This window comes from Hibiscus syriacus, unplaced genomic scaffold, assembly GCF_006381635.1.
Source record: "Hibiscus syriacus cultivar Baekdansim isolate YM2019G1 unplaced genomic scaffold, ASM638163v2 tig00110597_pilon, whole genome shotgun sequence".
Classification (NCBI taxonomy): Eukaryota; Viridiplantae; Streptophyta; class Magnoliopsida; order Malvales; family Malvaceae; genus Hibiscus; species Hibiscus syriacus.
The window spans coordinates 1,462,398-1,486,313 of NW_024062795.1; the positions used below are offsets into that span (position 1 = coordinate 1,462,398).

General features: G+C 32.4%; 3 protein-coding genes across 7 annotated transcripts; all 3 read right to left on the reverse strand.

The window, feature by feature from the left end:
* Positions 1–357: 357 nt before the first annotated feature.
* Positions 358–2,474, reverse strand: LOC120134558. Of its 2 annotated transcripts, XM_039150994.1 has the most exons (4): positions 2,284–2,466; positions 2,027–2,097; positions 1,585–1,671; positions 358–406 (listed from the first exon to the last, which is right to left on the reverse strand). In XM_039150994.1, the coding sequence occupies exons 1-4, from the start codon at positions 2,393–2,395 to the stop codon at positions 383–385; spliced, it is 294 nt and encodes a 97-aa protein (XP_039006925.1). In that variant the 5' UTR covers positions 2,396–2,466; the 3' UTR covers positions 358–382. The 2 variants fall into 2 exon arrangements, with proteins under 2 accessions (XP_039006925.1, XP_039006924.1); XM_039150993.1 differs by lacking the exon at positions 358–406 and having other exon boundaries at positions 1,492–1,671; positions 2,284–2,474.
* A 1,751-nt stretch (positions 2,475–4,225) lies between these two features.
* LOC120134555 (vesicle-associated protein 4-2-like) lies at positions 4,226–6,929 on the reverse strand. Of its 2 annotated transcripts, none has more exons than XM_039150990.1 (7): positions 6,582–6,929; positions 5,727–5,788; positions 5,505–5,586; positions 5,307–5,425; positions 4,818–4,895; positions 4,583–4,702; positions 4,226–4,501 (listed from the first exon to the last, which is right to left on the reverse strand). In XM_039150990.1, the coding sequence occupies exons 1-7, from the start codon at positions 6,871–6,873 to the stop codon at positions 4,442–4,444; spliced, it is 813 nt and encodes a 270-aa protein (XP_039006921.1). In that variant the 5' UTR covers positions 6,874–6,929; the 3' UTR covers positions 4,226–4,441. The 2 variants fall into 2 exon arrangements, with proteins under 2 accessions (XP_039006921.1, XP_039006920.1); XM_039150989.1 differs by having other exon boundaries at positions 5,727–5,797.
* A 4,920-nt stretch (positions 6,930–11,849) lies between these two features.
* On the reverse strand, positions 11,850–20,881 carry LOC120134631 (diacylglycerol kinase 5-like). 3 transcript variants are annotated; one of them, XM_039151074.1, is made up of 13 exons: positions 20,771–20,881; positions 17,252–17,461; positions 17,059–17,181; positions 16,811–16,939; positions 16,309–16,394; positions 15,440–15,563; positions 15,045–15,093; positions 14,077–14,159; positions 13,727–13,794; positions 13,245–13,319; positions 12,545–12,632; positions 12,332–12,448; positions 11,850–12,241 (listed from the first exon to the last, which is right to left on the reverse strand). In XM_039151074.1, exons 1-13 carry the CDS (start codon positions 20,864–20,866, stop codon positions 11,906–11,908), a joined length of 1,584 nt encoding a protein of 527 aa, XP_039007005.1. In that variant the 5' UTR covers positions 20,867–20,881; the 3' UTR covers positions 11,850–11,905. The 3 variants fall into 3 exon arrangements, with proteins under 3 accessions (XP_039007005.1, XP_039007007.1, XP_039007006.1); XM_039151076.1 differs by lacking the exon at positions 20,771–20,881 and adding an exon at positions 18,091–18,195; XM_039151075.1 differs by lacking the exon at positions 20,771–20,881 and adding an exon at positions 17,897–18,082.
* Between the last annotated feature and the right edge of the window lie 3,035 nt (positions 20,882–23,916).

Genomic DNA, 23,916 nt, shown 5'->3' on the forward strand with positions numbered 1-23,916 from the left:
ATACTTCAAGACCCTTCTATTTATTATATCAAACCTATTATATCACATAACATTAAACAAAATTATTGATTTCTATATGCAATAGGGACCAAGTAAAATCAAGTTAACATGCACAAAAGCATAGTTCATTAACTTTTCCAAGTCATCAAAAGGTTTTGGGTCTCAAAACTGTTACATCCCATTACCAACAGGACAGGACAAGCCAATGAAACAGACTGTATGTTCTCTGATGAGAAGCTGACCTCCGAATTTACTCAGTAATCACTCTCTGAGGGAAAAAGAAAATAGCAAAGAAAAGATGATACCCAAGGACATGAAAATTCCAGCCACGCATTATCCATGCATTATTGTTAAAACTTAAAAAGTAAAGGCTTCAACCTCATTAATGTGCCGTTTCCACCACGTACTGCCACAAAAGAAAAATGAAAATGAAGGAAGAAGCCATAATACATGCACAACAATAATTTAAATCTGAAAGCATGCTTAGGCATTCTATCATGCTTTTAGAAACTGCTAAGCATCACATTATCAATTTTTTGTTAGATGCTAAATAAAACGGAGTCATCCCAGTAGAGACAATCAACAAGTGGATGAGTGATGGAGGACATTGACTGAACTTCGTCTTCAAAACAAAACACAATATGGCTTTTCCACAATAAAGTATAAATTATCCTGGTAGGCCCAAATCATGGATCTTGATGTTTATTAAAGGTAATACTATTCAAGGCTAAGGTGGTCACTTGACCTGAGAATTTGCATGACTGAATGGCCTTAAAAGACTTATAGTTGTAAAACTTGGCATTAAATAAACTTTTGCCAATTTAAAAATTGTAAAATATTATACAATATTGACAACCGGAAAGTACAAAGCACAAATATTTCCAAAAAAGTGAGAGTTAATTTATTCAACTACGCTCAGGTATCATGCAGACAGCAGCTAGAAGTTGAGATGCAATCATGCATAAGCCGGTAGAGAGTTATTTCATACCGGAACCACATTACTGGACATGACATCATTGCTTGGATGGTAATCCTAGACAGATTTCCTGATAAGAACAAACTTAGTTTGTGGGAGATGTCTCTCACAAGTTACTAACAAATTTGTGTTATTTTCTGATGAAGATTGGAAAAGAGAGATCATTTATTGATCTCTTTTTCTCACATTGAGTAGGCTGCAATAAAATTCTTCAACTCAGTACAATTCATAAACATGTTTGGGATTAGTCTAGTGAGTTCAGTTGTGTTCAGGCCTCACTGTAAAGTTGCAAAGTTGATCAAGTGAAGTTTTTAGATTCAGACTTCATGCTAAAGATGCAAAGTCTACTTCAGCATTCTCAACAAATTGAGCAAGCTCTTTGATTCAGAATTCATGGAATGCAACAGATTGAAGGGAATGATATCAAATTCACTGATGCTTATTAAAAATTGGACTTTAGGGTAAAACATACTTGTTCAATATCTGTTTCTTTCATTATAATCACATATACGTTGGATTGTTCCTTGACTTCAATCATATTCATGGAGAATAGAAAAGAAAATGCAGAGATTCAAATGTAATAACAACCAAAGTTCAGTATAAAGTACCTCTTCCTTCTTGCCTTTGCCTTTAGTGAAGAACTTGTATCCACTAAAGAAAAGCAGACCCCAACCAGATAAAGAGACGATGACAAACTGCACAACCATTAAAAAAACGTGAAGACAGATTCCACATTTATAACTTGTCTAATTCTCATTACATTCCGTTGATTCAGAAATAGTTCCCATCAATTTGTACATGGTAAAGTAGTAGGTAAAAGTATCAGATTGAATGCTGTGATGTAAAAGCTTCTCAAACTCAACAAAATTCTAACTTCAAATTAATGAAATGCAGCATTGAACATGGAGAGTAGACAGAATTTAAATTAGGTATAGAAAATCAATTAAACAAATAAAAAAATGTCAAAATCTGCAAGGTAAAAGAACAGGAACAAGGGTAAGAAATAACGAGGCAAAACTGAAATACAAGTATGAAAAGAAGCAAACTGACATGTTCTTCTTTCCATTTAGACGGGCTCATTGGATCCTGCCAACAATTAACCTTCGAAGGTCCATGGTGATCTGCAAAGCGCAAAAAATGTTGAGTTAAAACGTGATCTTTACTTCTAAAATTCTTTAGTTTCAATTAAGATCTAAGGTAAGTGAGATTAAATTACTCACACAAAACTTTACATCTATCGAAGGTAAATATAGAATTTGTAAAATATTAAAAAGGAAATCGGGAAAAAGGGTAAATGGAGAGAATACCAGCAGCGCCGGCAAGACCACGGCGAGGAATGAGAGAGGCAGCTTGAGAAGGAGCTGGTGATCGAGCTAGAGTAGATGCTCTACGACTTGCAGCCGCCAACAAAGTAGCCATCTTGGTAGTTGCTTTCTTCTTCTTTTCCTTTTTTTTTTTAATTTCCGGAAGAGGGAGAGAGCAGAAGGAAATCGTGGATACTGTTTTAACAAGGAGATGGGGGCACCAAATCAATCAGTTTATTTTGGAGAAATGGAACCTAAACGGTACCGTATTCCGCCCCTAAATCAATCGCTTATTCATGGGCCTAAAACTCGGAAGAAATAGCCCAAGTAACCAACATTTCACCAAAACAAAATCCCTTCATTTTTTTATTTATAATTATAATGTACAAAATAAATATTTTAATTTCTCAATACTTTTGCACAATAATGCTAGAAACTTAAAACTTTAAATTACACTTCGGTTATTTGAATAAACATAGTTAATCTTATCTTTCTTATAAAATAATCGATTCAATTTTTATAAATTTTTTCTTTAGATTAAAATTCAATGAGATCCAAAGAGATTATTTCTTCATCCATAAGATTACAAGTGCTTGCATCAATAGAAAGTTAGATTCTATTTAAACTACTCAATCTCAAATGATATCCACGTTGCTTAAAATTTAAACTAAACTTTAATCATTTTAATTTTAAATATTTGAATTATTTTGATTCAAACTGATGGGATGGATTTTACTAAATTGGGTCGGAAGAAGTTGTAATGTTTAGACTAGGGTAAACCATAAGGTTTTCTACTTAAACCGTTATTTTTATTTTGTTTTAGTATCTAAATTTTATTTTTTTGAAACATACTTAATGTTTAGTTTCGATTTTATTTTGGTATATGTCGTTAAAAACTTAACGGAACTAATCCATGTGACATTTTTTATAGGTAAATTATACCATTCATTACTCAACTATCTTTTATTTCTATTTTTGGTGACTGAAGTTTAAATTTTTTTATTTAATCACTGTAACTTATTTTATTAATATATGAGGGGTTTGTGATTTAGGGGTCTAATTTTTTAGCTTGAGTATAATTTTAATTTTTTTATTTTAATTATATATTAATAAAGTAATAATAAAAATATCATGTCACAAAATATTAATAAAATAAATCAGAGTAATTAAAATAGGAAGAATTTGAAAGTTGGGTAATTAAATTGAATTTTTTTAAAATTTTAATGACAAAATAGAGTGAGAAGATAGTTGAGTGATGAACAATATAATTTACTCATAAATAATGTCAAATACATCCATTTTGTTAAGTTTTAAACGTTATGACACAAAAATAAAATCTAAACTAAATATTAAGTATATTAAAAAAAATAAAATTTAAATATCAAAATAAAATAAAAGTAATAGTTTAGATATTAAAAGTGTAGTTTATTGGTGACATTTTTCATCATTTTATTGGACTTGAAATTTGGTCAAAGGGTTTAAGAGCACTCGATTGTTTCCTAATGGTAAAAATTAAAGGAAATAAAAATAAGATTTAAAGATTCAAACTTGAGTCTTAGAATTATAAACACGTTTTATTGATCGGTCAAGTTTAATACTTGGTTATAGTTTACCCTATTGAACATGGTTACTCGGGCAAAAGAAGAAGAAAAAGATGGTAACAATTTGGTTTGGAGCAGTAGAGAATGTACCCAATAATTCCATCAACTTGACTACCTTTTCAAGATACCAAATCTACAACTTTATCATTACTTCCACCGTCTCTCGTTCACTAGTAACAGTTTCAATTACAGCAGTAACATAATGATATGATTAATATTCCATGATTTCAACCATCTTTGTCACCAATATTTACTGTGGTTAATTATGATAACTTCTATACTTTACAGCAGTAACAGTTTAATTTCATTTCCTATGTTTTCTAACTCCATACTGTGCTGCCAAATTCAACATAAAGATAATATAGCATGGTCCTGCCAAATTCAGCAATATCTACAACACAACCCTTAAGCAACATGCTTAAGTTTAAGCACTATTTCGAGTCCCCTTGAACACCACCCCAATACCCTCAAATGAGAAAAGAATTCAACAACACAAACAGAAAACTTCAGATCAAGGAAAGAAGTGCTCAATGCCCGAAGCAGTGGAAGAAATTACACTTCTATGTAGCTCCAACACCTTCAACCTGCTGCTTAGCCAAGTATCTTTCCCTTCGTTCTTTCTACAATGCAGAATCGTATAGGATTGAATGTTTGAAAACATTTATAAAAAAACCCATTAACTTTAGGGTTGAATTCCTCACCCATTCATCTATAACGAGTCCTTCCCCAACTACATGCGGACCGGTGTCTTCTTGAGGCTTTTTGCGCGATTCAAGTGCAGCCTCGGCCTCGGCCAGTTGACGTCTAAGTTTTTCCAATGCCTTGAAAAGGGATAAAATACAATGGTCATTCAGGAATTAGGGAAGTTTTTTGGGAAATAGAAAAGGCAAGACTAGAAGTAAACAAGTCCTCCAATATTATGTTCGGATTACTTACAGGACAAGTACGTTCTGGATCGAGAAAAACGACAAGTAGAATCTGCTCAACTGAAACCTGATCCTTTTTCTCATAAAACTGCCCAAATTGTTATGCGACACATTTTCATTATTTGTGTAGCATGGCAAAACTATTAGACAAAAATTTAATACTGTGATCATATGATGCACATAACTGAGCGATTCATGATTAATTGTTTCTTCCTCATCCAAAATCACAATACCAAACGTCAATCTAAATGAGGATAAAGTATATATGAGACAACTTGCTCCATACTTTATGATGCATATGTTTCAGCAAATGAACATTCCATTAGTATTTAGCTTTGTTCAAGAATATATTTAAGCTCGAACCACATGCATTTATTCATTCAATTTTGCGCAAACACAAAGATGAAATGATGATAAAATACCATAATTTCACAAAGCTAGTTCACCAAATCATGCTGACAGCAATTTTGTTAACATCAAGAGTTGAGGCCAAATTTACCAGTTCTGGGACATAATCTGTTTCTCCTTTCACTTTTAAGCTCGTGATCTTGAACTTAACCCTGCTCTTCTTTTCTATTGGTTTCTCATTGTTCTCTGGAGGTTCCACAAACTTAAACACTGCTCGTCGGGAAAAGAACTCATTAAAATCCTAATCATCAGCATTCTGTCAGTCTCAAAAGTTAAGTTAATGCATTACCGGTTGCGATAAGACTTTCACCGGGAGCAAGTGTACCTTCCGGAGGTCGCATGTAGCAACTCTTTGGTGCAGTTGTTTGGAACTGTAGGATCAACAAGGTTCACTCATTAGATATTCTTAACGAATGTGGAACCCCATTAGCAACATGTTTTTACCACACCTTTGGACATCAATATCAAACATGGGTAACAAAATGAAAATTAGTAAGGGAATCCTCCTCACCTTGAACGCTACATGGGACTTGCTAGTGTTTTTAATGTCAATGGCACTCCTGACCTGTTTACCTGGTTCATCTAAAAAGCACGAGTTCAACGTCAAGCACACTAGGAAAACGATAGATCGTTGAAAAGTGAAAGCTTCCGACGAAGCACATGAATTATGAAATCCAAGTTATTGAACAAGCAAGTCTTAAGAACACAGCTGAAGATTTATTTGCAGCAAATAAAAGAGGAAACAATAGTATTATTACCATCAAGTTTTGATCAAATCTACCGGTTACTAGAAACAAAAATTGACCATTTCTACAAACGGTGAGGAAATAACTTACTAGCAATTAGCAAATCACTGTTTTACTCAAAATGCAATCAAAGGTAAGAAAGAATTTCACTTTTAGCAATTGAAATAAAAACCTTCCTTAATTAGCAATTAGCATTTAGAAATTACAATCTTCTCAAACTCAAATAGATATATCAGACGAAATAATGAAAGAAATGTAGAAAAATATCATCAATTTCAGAAACTTTAAGCAGAAGCTCAAGATCAAGCAAACAGCAAATAAATCAGTTAAAAAGGGTCCTAAGCAAGTGAACCATTATAGAAGAATCTACAGTTCAAGATAGTTGAGCAAAGAAGGAACTGATTTGATTTGCAATGAGTGAAAGGACCCCTTTCAATTCCACAAACTGATAAAACCATGCAATGGAAACCAAATCCTATTCTTAAGGGGCAAAAAGTTCACTCCTAAAAAACTCACATATAAAAGAAATCATATAAATAAACAATACATAACCAAAAAAACCCCACCCAAAGGGGGGGGGAATCCCAGTTAAAGGTAAGAAAACAACAGCAGATTCTTACAAGGAAAATACAACTTATTGGGAGGATCAAGCCTAAGTCTTCTTCGAGCAGGAAGCAAAGATTTGGCCATAAAAAACAGTGCATTTGTGGAAGTCACAGTTGATCTTTCACCAAGCTGACTACTTTGGCTCTGTTGCTGGTAAACATTGTCGTTGCCCATTGATGAAGATGAAGATGAAGATGAAGATGAAGAAGAGCCATTGCCACTGCTACTACTCGTCTGCCAAAATGGCATTCTACAAAGACTCCAAACTTTCTCTTCACCTGCAGATTTCTCCTCATCAACACCCATATATTTTTTTGGCTTTTCAGAAGAAGAAGAAGAAGTTGGATCTGTCTCTGTTTGCGGAGTTCAGTAGATAGACAGCAAATAAAAAGTAGAAAAAGGGTGGGACTTTGTTCGTAAATGGAAAAAAAACAATGGATGGGATTAATATTAAACTATGTTTGTATATCAGTTATGGCCATGGGGGTGTGCTTTGAGTTGTCAGTGTCACTGTTGTTGAAAACTCCTTAACATGTAATAACATATGCTTACAAAACATACGTGTTTTTGTTTTTGTTTCTCCATTAAACTTTGTTTTATTATCTTGGCAAAACTATACAAATCGTCACCTAACTTTTAGGGTACTTGCACTTTAATCGCTAAATTTTTAAAACTTCTAATATATTCACAGTTAAACTACACGAGACCACTAAACAATGGTCAAAAATCATTTTGATCACCAACATTTCAATTTAATCAATCAGACCATCCAACTATTTAAATACTTCAATCAAATCACCGGCCGTTAATTTTTAACAGAGGTGGTAACATGTCCATTAATACATCATATTTTTAACATTCAAAATCATCAGTATTCAAGTAGGGACTAAATTGTATATTTTCAAAGTATTTACACTGTTAGTATCGATATTTTGTAAACACGATTGTCTAAACGTAAAACTTTTAAAAAGAATCAAGTTTAATTTTTAAAGCATTGATCAAGTGATGCTTCCTATGTTAGATGAGAGTCTTTTAGTATTCAGGATGAAGTGAGATAGATTCTATTTTGATTATTTATTAAGTTATTTTTAATCAAAATATTATTATTATTAATTGATAATGAAATTAATGTTATGGTATTTAAATAAATTTATATAATAATAAATTCATTCATCATTATTTATATATTTTATTATTTTAGTTCTAGTTTTAACTAAAAATAATTTAATAATCTTTCAATAAGATGATGTTACATGTCATCATCCTATTATATTGCTTTTTTAGATAAATTCATTGTTATATATCCAAAGAGAAATAGCAAGCTGATACCAATATACAAGACATTACCAATATTTCAATCTATACATAACCGGGCATTCACTCTATTCAACCTATTAACCGATATTTTAATATATAATCGAGCATTCACTCTATTCAACCTATTAACCAATATTTCAATCTACACATAATCGAGCATTCACTCTATTCAACTTATCTATACATTTTCAATACTTGCTTTATAATTAAATCAAATTTAATACTTGCTTTATAATTAATATATCTGACCATTAACACCTAAAATATAGATTAGTTTATTGATAAAAATTAAAAATATAGAAGTAAAATTGAAGAGATTTAAACCTTATGTAAAGTAAAAACACACCTAACTATTAGACTAAATTTAATACTATACTTGATTCATGATTTATAATATTTTATATAAAAACTATTTTATAAGTAAAAATCAAAGGAAATAAAAGTAAAACTAAAGAAAATCAAACCTGGACATTAAAGTAAAATTAATTTATGATTTGTGTTCGTCTCGTGCGGGTTATAGCAACATATAACTGCTTCAATTCAGAGCACATAATGTTGTGTTGCTCCATTCATATACAACTCTCCATTGATTCTTTAAAGCTGACCAACCAAAAAGGTTGTACAATAACACATCCACTGAAATATAATGCACTTTTCATCTCATTTTTATTTTCTTATCAATAAAATGATTTATATAAAAAATACTGTTAATTATAAATAAAGTATAAAATTTGACTTAATGGTTAGTTGTATATACCTTGTGACTTAGATTCGAATAATTTTAATTCTCTTGGTCAGTTTTATATACAAGATAAATGTATTGTCATTAACAAATACTACTTGAATCTGTCGATCAGCTTTCGTTGGGACCCCAGCAGCTGAAGCACATGACAGTCCTGAGGGACTCCTCAACCTGTTTAAGCTTCTTGTCATTACTACTTTTACCAGATTTATCACTATTGGATTAAAGGCTCCTGAACTGCCTCTAACTTCTTTGAAGAACACCCCCATAGTCTTTGCAACTTGGTCTTTGATTGTGTTCCTCCAGCTCATCCTGAAAGAAAGAGGTTGGCCTTGCTTTGCCTACTGGTGCTACAAGGGGGAAGCTTCTAAATATTGCAACATAACGAAGGAAACTCAGAAAGGAACTGCCAATGTTCATGATTATCTTCATCATCCTTTGTTCATACTTTATTTTTGAAGGCTCAACACAGTCCTGGTCAATCTTTTCACAGAAGGAAGTCTATGAAGTGGAACCTGGTCCATTATAACCTCACATCGGGTATACAATTCTTCATAGAGCCTTGTGGACTGATATTCATTCGCCACAAGGACATTCTTGTGTCTAAAACAAAATTTTCACATTAAGGATATGAGAATTACAAAAGCTTGTCGCTTAATAGATTAACCACATATGCAAAGTATATTTAAAAATCAGACTTATTATTTTTAAAATCCATATGAACATTTATATCATATATAAAAATATGCCTAGTATGATAAATAGTTGAAATCCAAGATTACCGAACGTGGATTTTCCATCAAAATAGAAACCTTGAATATTAGAAACAAAAAATTCAAGATTGTGTAGCTCTCTAAAGTAAGCCTGAATAAAACAGACCATCTCATATACTCTTTTACCTAATCTTTCATGGTAGATGCAATTACGATTGAACCAGATTGCCCACGATGTCAATGTTAGTAATCTGCATTTAGTTTGACCCAACGTTTTATTTTAAAACAAAAAACTCTCTTAACGTTTGGCTAAATAATCATTTAACTCTTATATCTTTTTTTGTTGGCGGTGTATTTAGATTTCCAATGTTTCAATTTAGGGGGGGAATCTTATTTTAGAGTATTAATCGTGTTGATTAACATTTCATCCACGGATAATTTTTTTTATATTAAAATAAACGTTAGATGTCAAAATATTAAAAAAATAGTGACTATTTAATTAAACTTATGATTTTTTCCAATACGCCATTTACAAATTGAACCACCATTAGAAGAAGAAAGTCTACGCAGATGAAGGTTCATTAGTGTGGGCACAAATTTCTGCGATTATCTTCCACATTGTAATTTTTAATTTATGGGGAATATTAGAGTTTGATGTAGAAGTCCTCGAGTGGTTTGCTTTGTAAGTTGATGTAAACGTCTACTGTAAGGATTTAAATAGCAGTCCACTATATTAATAGTGTCTATTTTATAGCAGTAGCAGTGTCGTTGGAAACTATTATTGTATGACCGTAATAGCACCCGTTATATCCGCAATCACAATAAACGTAATGCAACGAAAAACACGATGGTAATCACAATTTAAATCCTCGATCTACGGGGTTTGTTCATTCAATCACAGGTTTCTAACACGAGTTTGTATGTTCAATTGGTTTCTTAAACACAATCTTAACGATTCTGTCAATGTTAGGAGGTCAACTTCAATCTTCAGGGGGGAGGGGGAAATGGAAAAAACGATTAAGGGTGATAGAAAAGAGGGAAAATTGTAATGTGCTCATGGATTTAATTCACCACCAAATTATCTAAGCAAAATAAAAAATATAGAAGAGAAAAGCGTCTTTGAGATGGAATCATAAGTGGTTTATGGTTAGAAGAATGTGGAAGGGGTGAATTGGTAAATTGTGTTTAGAGAGTAAGGAGAAAGAAAAAATAGACAATTTTACATAACGATTTATAGTGATTCAACTTCTCAGCTAAGGTAAAGTCTACCCAGCTACCTTAGCTTATCACTAAAGATTTTCTAACAAATTCACTAATTTGTTCTTTCTTTTTCACAGGATAAAGAGATAACTTTTACACTCCCTAACTTTTCAATAGGTAAGCTAGAACCAATACCCTTTACAAAAAAAAAGAAAGTAAATAAAAAAACCTCTTAAAGGTAGGGTGTTTACAAAATAAAGCTCACAAAAACACAATATTTACAATAGATTAGAAATAAATAGAAAAAAGTTATTCTCTTGTGTTTGAATGCTTGGATAAGTGTTTTGATCATTCTTCAAGTGTCTTGAATTTGTATTTATATGTTGGAATGAGGTTGTGGTTAGAGGTGCACAAAAAATCCAAATATTCGATTTTGTGCAAAAAATATCCGAAACCGGATTTGGGAAAAACCGTTTTTTTTAAACCGGATCGGATATTTTAAAACCGGATAGTATAATCGGTTTGGGAAAAAATTGGACGACCGGATTAAAAACCGGTTTGAAAAAAACCAGATAAAAACTGATTTTTTATCCGAAAAAAATCTGGTATGGGGTTTAAAAAATTGGATGACCGGATTTTTTACCGGATTAAAAACCGGTTACATCATCCGGCCCTCCAAACCGGTTATGATCCGAACCGGTTTTTTTATAAACCGATTTTTTGGCTTGGTGAAAAAACCGGATCGATTTTTATCCGATCCGGATTGGATTTAAATCCGGCTATGTGCATCTCTAGTTGTGGTCATTTCTAGCCGTTGGGATGTTTTCTCTGCAAAATAAAATTGCCCAGTACAAAAGTTATCGGACTCCTATAGGGAGTATCGATTCTATTTTTGTTATTTTTAAATAAAACTAGTCGTTACTAGTCGTTGAGTATGACGGTATCTATACTAAGCTTATAATATCGATACTATTAAGTAAAATATATCAGTGCCCCTTTAAGTATCGGTACTTATTTTGCATTCTTGAATTTGAACAATGCTAGTAGTATCGGTACTACCTAGAGGGTATCTATACTTCTCTTACCTAGGGTATCGATACCACATGAACAATGTTGGTATTGTTCATATAATATTGATACTATAAGAACATAATCGATACTACGTACGTTGAAAATCAGTTTTGTGCTCAAATTTACTTTTAGTGGACTTTAAATTATTTTTAAAAACTTCAAATAAATTCAATTAAAATCCAAAAATATTTTTCCTTAAATTCAAATAAAATGTGGTTAACACAAATTAATATTGAACGTTATTAAATGGAATAAGAAATGAACACAAGAAATGAACTATAAAATGTTTCACTATTTAACTAAGTTGAGAAATATCAACTTCGTCTGGGATTCTGAAGGTGTCTGCCGCACCAAATTTCCTGAACTCGTCTCCCCCATATCTGGAGTCGTCTTCTTCATCACTAACGTCATCATCTTCCTCACCGTTATGATGAGTCGATGAGGTACTATCATTCACGCTTTTCGACCGGCAATTTTGGGTTGCAAGCATGTTAACTTGTCCGAGGTGGGAAATTTCAACTACAACCGTATCATCATCTTTCGGTAGTGGTTGCTTCCATGGTTCCCCATCAATTCTCATGTATGTATGTTCAGCAGCACCTTTGTGAAACTCAAAGCGGATTCGGTGTGCCTAATTTCCACAGAAAAAAAATCATGATGTCCAAGATGAAAGGGCTTTGACTTCTAATTATGCCTGCCTTCTTTAGTTATTAGTTATTACCTGTGCCAGGCGAGTTCCATGTCCCTTTGGAGCCAGCAACACAAGCCCATGCCATGCATCTCTAAAACCAACTACTTCGAGAAGGCCATCATCTACAAAAGGTGGAGTTAAGTCTCTCTGTAAAGTCAATTGAGAAAAAAAAATCTATCAGGTTCATAAAAGCAAAGTTGGTTGATGTTCTCAACAGATAAATCATTGAAAATAGGAACTAACCTCGTTCTTCTTTCTGCCACTTGGTGTTCCCCAAGGATTTAGACCACCAGAAAAGCTGGGCAAGTTGAGGCATATGATCGACCTTATGCTGTTTAAATTGGAGAGGGGGCAGGGACACAAGGTAAAGATATTAGAATCATTCTTGGGTAACCAAGGGAAAGCCATATTAGGAAATGAAGCAGAAAAACCTGAAATAAGCACTATAATGGTTTCACTTAACAGAAAGATCTCTAATGATGTTTTCATTCCAACAATGCCAAGCATGAATCTTCTAATTAATAAAAACAAGGCATGGAATTTGAGAAGATTGATAAAAAAGACGTCTTTATTGCCCAAAACCATGAGAACAACATTATGTGTTGAGGATGTCGTTGAAGCTTTCAACAAGATGTGGGTTTGGAACTTAGAAGTTGGCATGTTCTAACAATCACTTCTTGGAACAGGTATTGTAATTTATAAAAAGAATTGCCATAGGCAGAAAAAGGATTCCTACAACTGAATTATGAGCTTTATATCTTGTCAGCACATGCTTCTCATGAGTTGTGATCAATGTTTTTACACATTTGAACCCTATTGCAATACTTTTCTCCTACATTATGTCATAACCAAGACTTTTGATATGAACAGATTGTTGTCTTTCACATATGACAAATATGAATAGTTATAACCAGCAAGCTGCTCTAGACCAACTGAAAGTTACCTCTGTGGTATGTGGAGATCTTGCCATTGACCATGTTTCTTCATGATTTTCACTTTTGCAAGCTGGGCAACATTCCTGTAGTTCAAGATCATAAATTTTCATTTTACTAAGAAAAGAGGAGAAATTATCAGGCCAGAGATGTTCTATAGCATCCAGCCTAATATCAGGACTTATAAGACTAATAGACATTTTCTGTACACATGCCATAATTCACTTCAAAATGAAAGGCTAAATTGAAATTTTAACACTGAAGGTGGTAGTACAATATGGAACATAATCAACATATCAGAATTCTATATTATAAATTCTTCTACTTTCAACCTTCCTGGTTTTTCTTTTGAATTTATATTTTATTTTCCGTTATCAAGAAATTCATTAGAGAAAAATAGCCAAGCTTCAATTAAAGGAAAATGCATGAAACCTGGATGTGAGCCTAATAGAAAATTTTAACACAAAGTAAAAAGGGCAACCAAGCTGCTCACTTTGAAGCAGGATGAAAAATAGAAGCAGCAAACCACCCTTGGGTACAGCCAAGCTTTGCATAAGTGCTCTGTTGGAAAGGTAGGGGAACATGAAAAACTTCAGTAACTGGAACATCTTTTTTATGAAGAACAAGTATCAAAGACAAGCAAGATCCAGGTATGATATACACATATACAGAAAAAACACAGATACAAATATGTATAAATTCCATAAAAAATGTACGTGTTATCAAACAACATAAAGCTAGAAGTAAATCATGTAAATTGCTTTAAAAAAAACCCGGATGATTTGACTGCAAGTGTCCTTGCATCAATCAAGCAAAGCAGATGTCATTATGACAGAATTATACCTGATTAACCAACTGGTTTTTAAAATTTTCAGGATGCAACTTTCGCTCAGAGTGAAAAGCATACGATACTTGAGCATCCATTCCTGTAGACAACATTACAACACTATCGATGAGATTAACAAATATTCAAATTGTCATGTTAAAACAAAGATGAGTGCACCAGATATCTAGAAGGTGAGAATAAGGAAATATGTTCTTTATGTTAGATTGCAAGATAATAATGAAGGTGTCAACTAGATTAGTAAAGTCTTTTAGTGGTTGTACCAAGCACCAGAGATTGAAATCTGCCTTTCACTTACAGGAAAATAGGGGGTAACTTTCCTTGTTTAGCCTGAAAAAGAGGATGCAAAAATGGGAAAGAAAGGCGACTGTATGATAGTCAGACTGATGTTGCTCTTACTCTTCAGTTTTAATGAAATACCCATGTTCAACACCTAAGTCCGATGCATATACAGACACGTATATGGGGATATGGTCCTTTTAGGATCATCCAAATACATAAAAAAAATTATAGAAAAAATATTGCTCAAACCCGTGTAGGAGACATATCCTTTTTCTGACACTTACATCCAAGTCCAAGTAACATAGTTATAGACAAACATTGCAAATAAAACAATAAGGTTAAAAACGTGTTTTTAGAATTTCAAAACAATTTCAACCAGATGTAAACTGGAACCAGACATATAAGGAAACCTTAAATTTGCCACAGTTTTTGTTCAATCATATCTTCAACAATATCATATATTCTTTACTGGATTGTTCAAATTCCATTAGGCAACAGAAAGTAAAAGGAATGGAAAGAGAAGTTAATTAATGATAGCAGAAAATCAATTGTACATTAAAGTATCATTATGGAAACAAATGTAGAGCCTCCACAATAATAAAATACTTTGTAAGAAAGAATATTATGATAGCTTTATTTTTACAAAATATACAGTTAAAATACTTAACCAGGGAAGTACTCTCACCCAAGCTGAAGTAATTCCAGAATCCCCCACGAAATGTATGGCAACCTGCCTGAGGAGCACAAACCTTCTATGTGAGGAGGCAATGCAATACAATACAAAAATGTTATGCTTCTTTACGCCTATTGCATAGCTTTTACAATACTTGATAATTAGGTAGAAAACTGGAAGTTAGACCAAAGGTGCAAGGGAAACTTATGTGCTAAAATATTCAATGGTATAAACAGAAAGAAGAATTAAAAAAAACATTTGAAGTCGGTAAAAGGTATTTAAAGTTTTCACTGTAATTTAGAAAAGATAGTTTAAAAAATGTACAAATTCTTGATCTCATAAAAACATAGACTAAGAGAAGGAAACGAATTTAAGAAGACAACGGAGGTAATGGTAGAATGTCTCACCATGTTTAGTTCATCTGTTGATGAGACACGATGAAATGCATGTAAAGAGTGTGGTAATTCCAGAGGTGCAATAGGGTCACATGAACCTTCCTTTGGAGCTCTCATCCTCATGAGAATATGCCAACTGAACCACAAAAATGCATCTATCAGTAAGAGAGTAACTATTCTGAAGTTCCTTATGTCAGTCAACCCTATAACTTGCCTGAAAAGAATAAGTTCCGATGTAAAATGGAAGGAGAATATATTCAGAAATAAGGCAGTTATGTAGTTTTAAATTTGGCTTGGATAGTTAAGTAGCAAGGGGTGCAAAATGCTTCTTAAAATTTTGGTCTCCCTAATAAGGATTGTAGAGAAAATGGTGTAAGAACTCAAAAGACGGGGAAAAAGGTTCTCTTGACAGTTTAGTTAAACAGGAACGAACTCTGTTTTTATATCTTATACCTATCCTAGATTTATTTTAAATTTTTTCTGTCCAAAAATTTACCATGCAATTTTCCCAGAACTTATTCCATTTATAAGTTACATCCGAAGGGTTGAAAATTAATAGATAATGGTTCTTCCTCACTGCCTACTTCCCAGCACAGTAGTGCAAGGTCAGAGGATTGATCGGTATGTTCTGCTTGTGAACATTTACACGATAACAACCAAGAGGAGATGAAGTATATTGCATCTCTAAAGGTTCATCACTTAGAAGAGGCGAAATACCAATTCACTGAAACTGGATGTTCAAAACACAATTTGGCAACATCAGCACTATGCCAAATCAGGGAGTTCCTCAGTTTACAAGTACACTTCGCCTCAAGCACGTGTGTGTGTGAAAGATGGAGAACAAGAGAGAGAGGAGTCATGACTCATGACAACAACATTACTTGTCTATTTTCATTTCCTTCGCTTTCTTTACTTGTTCCAAGAATAACAACACAGAGTTACGATCAGTCCCAGGATTCCTCTTTCCCTGTAATTTAGAAAGCAAGTTAGATAAACACTCGACAGCTCATAAATTTGATTGAGATTATCCATGATATAGAGACTTCTATAGCAGATGCATGTTGCCTACTGCAGTGTCAATCGAGAATCGGAAAACTTTCAACGAACTTTACAAATTTTACTGAAATGGAGGACTCCAGTTTTTTTTTATATATATATACTTTTGACTAAGAGTGTAAACTTAGTTCAGCTCCATAAAGGAAAAAACAAGTAATAGAACTTAGATAGACACCAAATACTACCAAGCCAATTAAGAGCATGTCCTGTGCATTAAAAAACGACAGCATAACCAATAATTCATTGTTGTAAGTAAGAAAACATATTAAAATAGTCAACACTCATTTTATAACTTGATTTTACGACTAAAAGCAAGAAAATTCTTACCCAGCCAAATGAAAAAGGCAGATTGTTTCCAGTTCCCAAAGGAACTGTAGCAATTGGAGGTGGATGTGGCAATTTAAGATCACAAACAACTCCCAGAAGCCAGCCAGCTGTCCCATCACCACCGGCAACCTAAATTTCAATGTAGATGTAAGGAATTAAAAAAAACAATAAAAGTAATAATAGCTAAACTGTTGGTCGCTGTTATTGATAGCCTCCTGTAAGATTGTAAAGTATCAGACTCAACTTACAATTATTCTTAATCTCTCGTGAATCTTTGTGGCAAATTCATCTTTTTCTTGCTTCAGCATTTCTAGTCTGGTGTAAACTCTGCAAAGCACCTTATCAGGGGCCTCTTCGCCCAAGTCGAAAATCTGAAATTAGTTACACAAAGATTAGCTCCAATTCAAGTATACAATATGCATTGTGAAACACAAAAGTTACCTGATGTTCATTGAGGATACTTTTATATGTATTAAGAAGATCGCCACCCAATTGACCACCACTTTTGGAGTTGATAAACACAAGCACTGGGAACTTTGGTGCTTCGGGAACATCAGCGAGCTGTGTTTCATCATTAAATATATATGCAGGAATATAAAAATCCTTCAAAAAGTCAGAGTCTGATTTAGATTCCGCCATTGTTGGGCCCAACTGCATCATAAAATGACCAAAGATCGTCAAAATCAAGGTACTACATAAAATTACAGGGGATAGAAACAAATATTTGAAAAACAAACAGTCTAGAAGAATTTGAATATTCGACCGTGATGGAACAAGGAAAAATCGATTAAAATCATAGACTTAAAAATGGCTTCTTTTCTAAAGGCCCCGCAGATAATATTTTCCAGCAGCTCTTTCAGTCAACAATAATAACAAAAGGTCGTTAAAAATAACAAAAGGATAAGAAGTTCAAAACAGAAAGAGAAGTCAACTCCCTCTAGATCATTATTCAAAACCAAAAAGATATTATGTTATGGCATATCATTTTGAATCCAGGCATTTCAGCAAACACGTAGGGCGTGAAACAACAAGGATCCAAAGCAATCGAGGTGAACAAGATAAGAATTAAGGAAAAATGAACTCAACCGAGCTTGGTAATTGTTGAACTGAAGCTTTGAAAGGCTTCTTCGCTGTTGGAGAATGCGCAAAAAACAGCACCAAGGAAACAGTAAAAACAACAGATCGGTAGCTTGCTAAATTTGAAACAAAGAAACGAAGAGCGATCGTTGTGAAAAGGAGCTGAATTTTGATTGAGAGAGAAAAAAGGCGAGATTAATGACCTGGGAAATGAATCAGAAAAGATCTGGCTTCGTACTTTCCTTCCTTGTTCCAAAGCGCAGACAGGGAAACGAAGAGGAAATTTCAAGATTTGGCACTAAAACGTGTGGGGGTAGAAAGCGAAGGAAAAGGCATTGAATCTTCTGTCGTTATGGGAAAGCAGCACCGTGATTCTCTGGTTGAATTATAACATAACATCCGGATGTCAGATCCATTTGGCAAATTTTTACTAGCCTCTTCAATGATTCGCTTTTATATATATATATATATATATATTTGGGCATGGTTTTCATAACCGGACCGGTTAACGAATCAGTTATACTATCGATTCATTGGTTAATCGGTCGAATCGATTCGACCGATGGAAGAACCGGACGACATCATAATTATTTAAAAAATTAAATAAAAATACCAAAAATATTTAATAAAAAATAATTTTTTATATCACAAGTCATATTCAAAGCAAGTCATAACATATATAAGTTAAAAACATAAAATCAAGTGAAATAAAATGATTCAAATTAACTAAAACATAATATTTAAGGTAAAACATATTAAATAATAAATATAATTATATAACTGTAATTAAAAAATAAATTTGGGGTTAAAAAATCATAACAAAATGATATTGTTTGGTTTATTTTTTTTTTAAAACAATCTACATTGTTAAAAACATAGAAGAGCATCCCAAAAGTCTAAAGAGTAAAAATATGAGAACAAAACAATCTCACATTGCTAAGAAACATAGAAGCGCATCACAACTAACTTCTATAAATAAAAGAGGTAATTTGACATTCAAAATCATGGAGCCTTTTGGTGAGCATTGAGTGAATTATTCTTTCACTTCAATCAAGCTCGAATTTTAGGCTTCAATCGAACTTCTAATTTTTTTTTTGAGTTCAAGTCTTTTTGAGTTCAAGTTTCAAAATTATATTTCGAGTTTGAGTTGAACTTGATAATTTTTAGCTTGTGAGTTTGAGTTGAGTTGAGCTTACTTTTAAAGTTTTCAAGTTCGAGTCGAGCTCAGCAATACTCGAGTTCAACTTGGCTCGTTTAACAAACGACGTTGTTTGGTTTAATTTTTTTTAGAAAAACAAAAATCCCGGTTTTTCCCGATTTTCAGCCGGTCCGGTTCGAATGATTCAGCGGTTCTGGCCGGTTCACTAATAGCGGTTCAACCGATTTAGATTGAACCGCACTAAATAACGGTTTCCGGTTAAACCGGTTGAACCGGTCGGTCCAGTCCGATTTTCAAAACAGAGTATTTGGGTAAACTTAAATTTTTAACCGTTAATGAACAAAATAAAAATAAAATATAATTTTAGGTATGATTTTTAAAGGAAAAAACTAGTTAAGTGACTAAACGAAAAAATGATAGTTAAAATAATAAATATATAATTTTCCTAAAATATTTCCACTTCCATCTCTTGTTCTCGGCTAATTTAGGATAATAATATTTATTTTATGTTTATTTATTTAAATATCACCCAACACAACTTTATTTAAAGAGAATAATATTTTATATAAATATGTGTTGTGTAAGAAGTATATTTTAAAAAAATGTTGTTTGTAACACATGTCTTTGCTGACCTGATAAATCTTTTAGATGAAATCACTAAAATAGAAAAATATGAATAACACGTTTAAAACATAAGAAAAACAATATAAATTTTATTAAAAAAAGAAATACAAGTACGTGTCGGACAACGGCATGCTTGTATATATATTATTTTAATCACTTAATGATTAAATATTTAAAAATATATATTTAAACCATTTGAGAAAATTTATAGCATATAAATAATGTAACTTTTAAAAAAAATAATGAACAAAATTCATTAATTTTGAGTTATTAAAATAATCCTTAAATTCAATTAAATTAATATCAGTACCGCAATCAAATAATTTTTATAGCTTATTACTAAAAACTATCTATTAATTAAAATAATTGTCACGTCATTTTATAATTTCTTAATTAATTTAAAGTGATTATTAATAGTACATATTTTAAAATTTCTTAATTATTTAATAATAAAAGTTCAAATTTATAATATCTAGTGTTCAAACTTACTTTTAAAATAATAATCCCTTTATAGTTACTATAAATCTATTAAAATATTTTAATTGATTCCCTTACTACTCACCATTGTATATCCTTTTTGCTTCTTTCCTCTTACTCTTCCTCACACATGCCTTGGGCATACAATAAACAAAAATTTCAACTCTAAATTATATCCGTTTTTTCTATTTTTAATTATTGGAGGAAACAATAAAAATTCAAATCATGAATTTCAACAACTACAATCCTACAGAAAGAATCTAATCGTATCAAAATTTCAAAAAAAAAAAAAAAAGATTTGAACTCAGCATGAAACGGAGAAGAAACATGACCAACTCATATCACAACCCACAATCGCAAGCAAGAGCAGTTCTGGACTTTTTTTTTTTTTTTGAAGAAAAAGTAAGAAAGAAGGAATATATATATATATTATGATTCCTTGTATAACTTATTCCATTACTTGAGGCCAAATTAATGGAAGAATTAGACTTTCTGGACGGAACAGTAACAAAACGGAAACCCTATAGAGTAAAGATGGAGTTTTATAAAAGAAACTTGGAAGCAGATGCAAATAATACACGAAAAGTAAAAAGGCTAATTAGTTGAAGATGGGAAATAGTAACCTGGTTTGATGCGAAACAGGAATTCCATTTACTTCTTCCACGTCGAGTGCTGTGTTCATGGAGATGATTCCGGTGTGAAAAGGGGGAATTGCCCATGTTTTTCAAATACGGATGAGTTTGTTGCTGCTTAATTTGGGTCCACCGCTCCAGTTGTTTTTGGCCAAGTTGTTTCTTCAACAAGGATGCTGTCTTCTTTTTTTTTTCTTTTTCTGGTTACGCCTCCACCGCAAGGCTACTCTCAATCTTAGGGGGTGGGAGGAACTTCTTAATTATTATTCAATTCCAAGGGTTTAGTATTGATTTCATGTCTACTTTCTAATAATTATCGTCTTAGGTTTACGTCTACAAGTTTCAAAAGTTCTATTTCAAACTTTGATTTTCTCGGCAATCGTTGTGGAATCAAATCATGGTCAGTTGTTAATTTGGGATGAAGAAAAAAAGCCTTTACGTCCACGTAAGCATAAAAGAGGAAATATTATTATAAGAATGGAAAATTATCGGATAAACCATATGGATAATCCTTTATATTTTTTTGTCTGGTCGCTTTTTATCATTGGTTAAAAGAAAAAGAGCGATCTTGATCCCTTATATTATTAGTCTGTTAAATTTTAATCTACCGACCATTAATTTTTGTTTATCTCTTAAGAGAAATATTATATGACAATTAAAAAAACTAAAATAAAATCCACGTATTTTTTTTTGCCCACTACCACCTCAACCTCCTACTCCTCTTCACTCCCTTTTCTTTGTTCTTCACATCCCATGCAAGACTAGCTCTCGTCCATGCAAGTAACAGTTAATTTTTAATTGGTATGTAACACTTACGTTAAGGAGTGAAAGAGAATTAATAGATGAGAGATTAAAATCGAATAAATTAATAACATAAAGAGATCAAAATTACTCTTTTTTAATTCCGTAACCAAAATCGATTAAACAAATAAAATAAAAATCATCCGTATAATTTACCTAAGATTATTTATAATTTAAGATTAAAACTTTTAACTGAAGTTTTTACCGTTAAATGAACACCGTGTAATTCACCTAAATTATTTATAGTTTAAGATTAAAACTTTTAACTGAAGTTTTTAGCGTTAAACGGACTGGTGTCCAAATCCGTGTGTATTCGATTCAACACATTCCATATTGATTATAATCATTAATTTTATTTTTCGGCTTGCAAACAATAGGGGCCAACTTGGACTTTCTCTTGGAAAATATGGGTGGCTTGAACGGACGAATGATTCTTTTTCTAAGCAAGAGAAATAAAGGCTAATAATAATATGGAAAAGTTGTTAGACTTCCACGTTTAGACTAGACCCGGTAAATTTGATTTGAACTCTATTGTTCGAACCGATTTATTCGAATCGAGATTCGATATAGACACGAATAGAATGATTTTAAACTGATTCGAAACTCAAAATAACTCGAATCGAATCGAAACCAATCTGAATTTTAATTGGACCAAAAGCAATTTGGAACGAAAGCAACTCGAATCGAAAGCAACCTGAACCCAAAAGTAACCTGAACCGAAAAATCAGAATCGAAAGCAACACGAATTTAATTTACCCATATTTGATCTGAACAGGACTTCGACTTGATTTTAACCCGATAATCGAGTCTAAGTGAATGAATAATTTGTTTATTATTATTATTATTATATATTTTTAGCGTTGATAAATAGTAAAATGATGTATGTTTTATTAATTCTCATTTTATATTATACTACTAGTTAATCACCACTTTTAATAATAGTTTAATGTTCAATATAATCTTTCCTCAATTAAAAGATTATCTCTATATCTAATGCAATAATTTCCAACTCAATTATCCAAAAAATAATAATTTTAACTCTAAATTTAGACTGTGATAATATATATTCACATAAAATTCTTGATTTTAAATATTTATTGATTCGATTGATTTAAACTAAAATTTCTATCTCCGAATTTGAGATGTGACAATATATATCGTATAAATTCTTGAATTATAAGTAATAAAGAGCAACATGAAAATTATGACAAAGAGAGATATTGGTTTACCTGAAAATCTAAAGGTTGACCCAAATTAAAATTGACCCGAATTTACTCGAAAATCAAATGATTGACACGAACCGAAACCAACCAATCTAATATTGACCCGATTCGATATTAACCCGACCTGAAAACCAACGTATCTAATTTTGACCTGACCCAAACTAAACCCCAACTAGATCTGATCTAACCCAAAACAAACCTAAATCGAATGCAGTCTAAAACCAAAATGACCTGACCCAAAATGACTCGATCGGACTTACCCGATTGCCACCTCTTTAGACTCCTCAATTTCTACTATTACCCGGTGTTTATTCGATTGGGTATACAAATCCAGTATCAGTGAAGAACAATCAACAGTCAGCTAGCTTGTAGGCTGTCGTTAACTTTGGTTCTACTTCATATCATTCATCTTCAAATTTGAATTTAGCAGTTGCAAGTGAGAATCAAGTGTCGATTTCTGCATCCAATTTGGGTTAGATTCAGAAGATGATACTTTAATTTCACACTAGACAATAGGGTTGTTAGGAGGACAACCAGGCATCCATGGGAGCACCTCAAGCATTGGTCCATCTTGTTGAAAGTATTAAAATGGTTTCAAGTTTGGTAACCAACTTTGAAAAAATGATTTTCAAAGTTTGGTAAATGTTTCTTTGAAAATGGTTTTCAAAGTTTGGTAAATGTTTCTTTGAAAAATAGTTTTTCAAAGTTTGGTAGATGTTTGTTGAAAAATGATAATGGATAATCACAATTAATCCCTAGGTTTTAGGGTATTTATAAGATTAAGTCCTTAAGTTTCAACTATAAATACCCTAGCTCATTTAGCTTCAAAATCATCCCAAAAATCATTTATTTCTCCCAATACTAGAGAGCTTTCTTGTGAGTAGTGAGTGTTTTGTAAACACCTATAAATTTTCTCTCTTAGTAAAAGATATGCAGCAGTCCGGAGATGTAAGCACAATTGGTTGAACTCCGTTATCAATTTCGGGTATTATTTTTCCGCTTTTATTTTGTATTCTCACTAATCCGGTTATAGGGAAATTACTTGTACTTGGTTTATTTCCCAACAACTGGTATCAGAGCTTTTGGGTTGTGAATTTTGTCAATTTTTTGCGA

Bases quoted from the DNA above. Each gene is read 5' to 3' on its own strand.
- LOC120134558 (XM_039150993.1), bottom strand. From the start codon at position 2,395: ATGGCTACTTTGTTGGCGGCTGCAAGTCGTAGAGCATCTACTCTAGCT. The intron at 2,098-2,283 runs GTATTCTCTCCA...TGCGCTTTGCAG, and splicing joins TGGTCTTGCCGGCGCTGCTG to ATCACCATGGACCTTCGAAG. The intron at 1,672-2,026 runs GTCAGTTTGCTT...ATGGTTGTGCAG, and splicing joins CTAAATGGAAAGAAGAACAT to TTTGTCATCGTCTCTTTATC.
- LOC120134555 (XM_039150989.1), bottom strand. From the start codon at position 6,873: ATGGGTGTTGATGAGGAGAAATCTGCAGGTGAAGAGAAAGTTTGGAGT. The intron at 5,587-5,726 runs GTGAGGAGGATT...TTGATCCTACAG, and splicing joins AGTCCCATGTAGCGTTCAAG to TTCCAAACAACTGCACCAAA. The intron at 5,426-5,504 runs GTAATGCATTAA...CCCGACGAGCAG, and splicing joins TGAAAGTCTTATCGCAACCG to TGTTTAAGTTTGTGGAACCT.
- LOC120134631 (XM_039151074.1), bottom strand. From the start codon at position 20,866: ATGGGCAATTCCCCCTTTTCACACCGGAATCATCTCCATGAACACAGC. The intron at 17,462-20,770 runs GTTACTATTTCC...TTTATGATGCAG, and splicing joins CCTGTTTCGCATCAAACCAG to TTGGGCCCAACAATGGCGGA. The intron at 12,242-12,331 runs GTAATAACTAAT...TGTGGAAATTAG, and splicing joins ATGGAACTCGCCTGGCACAG to GCACACCGAATCCGCTTTGA.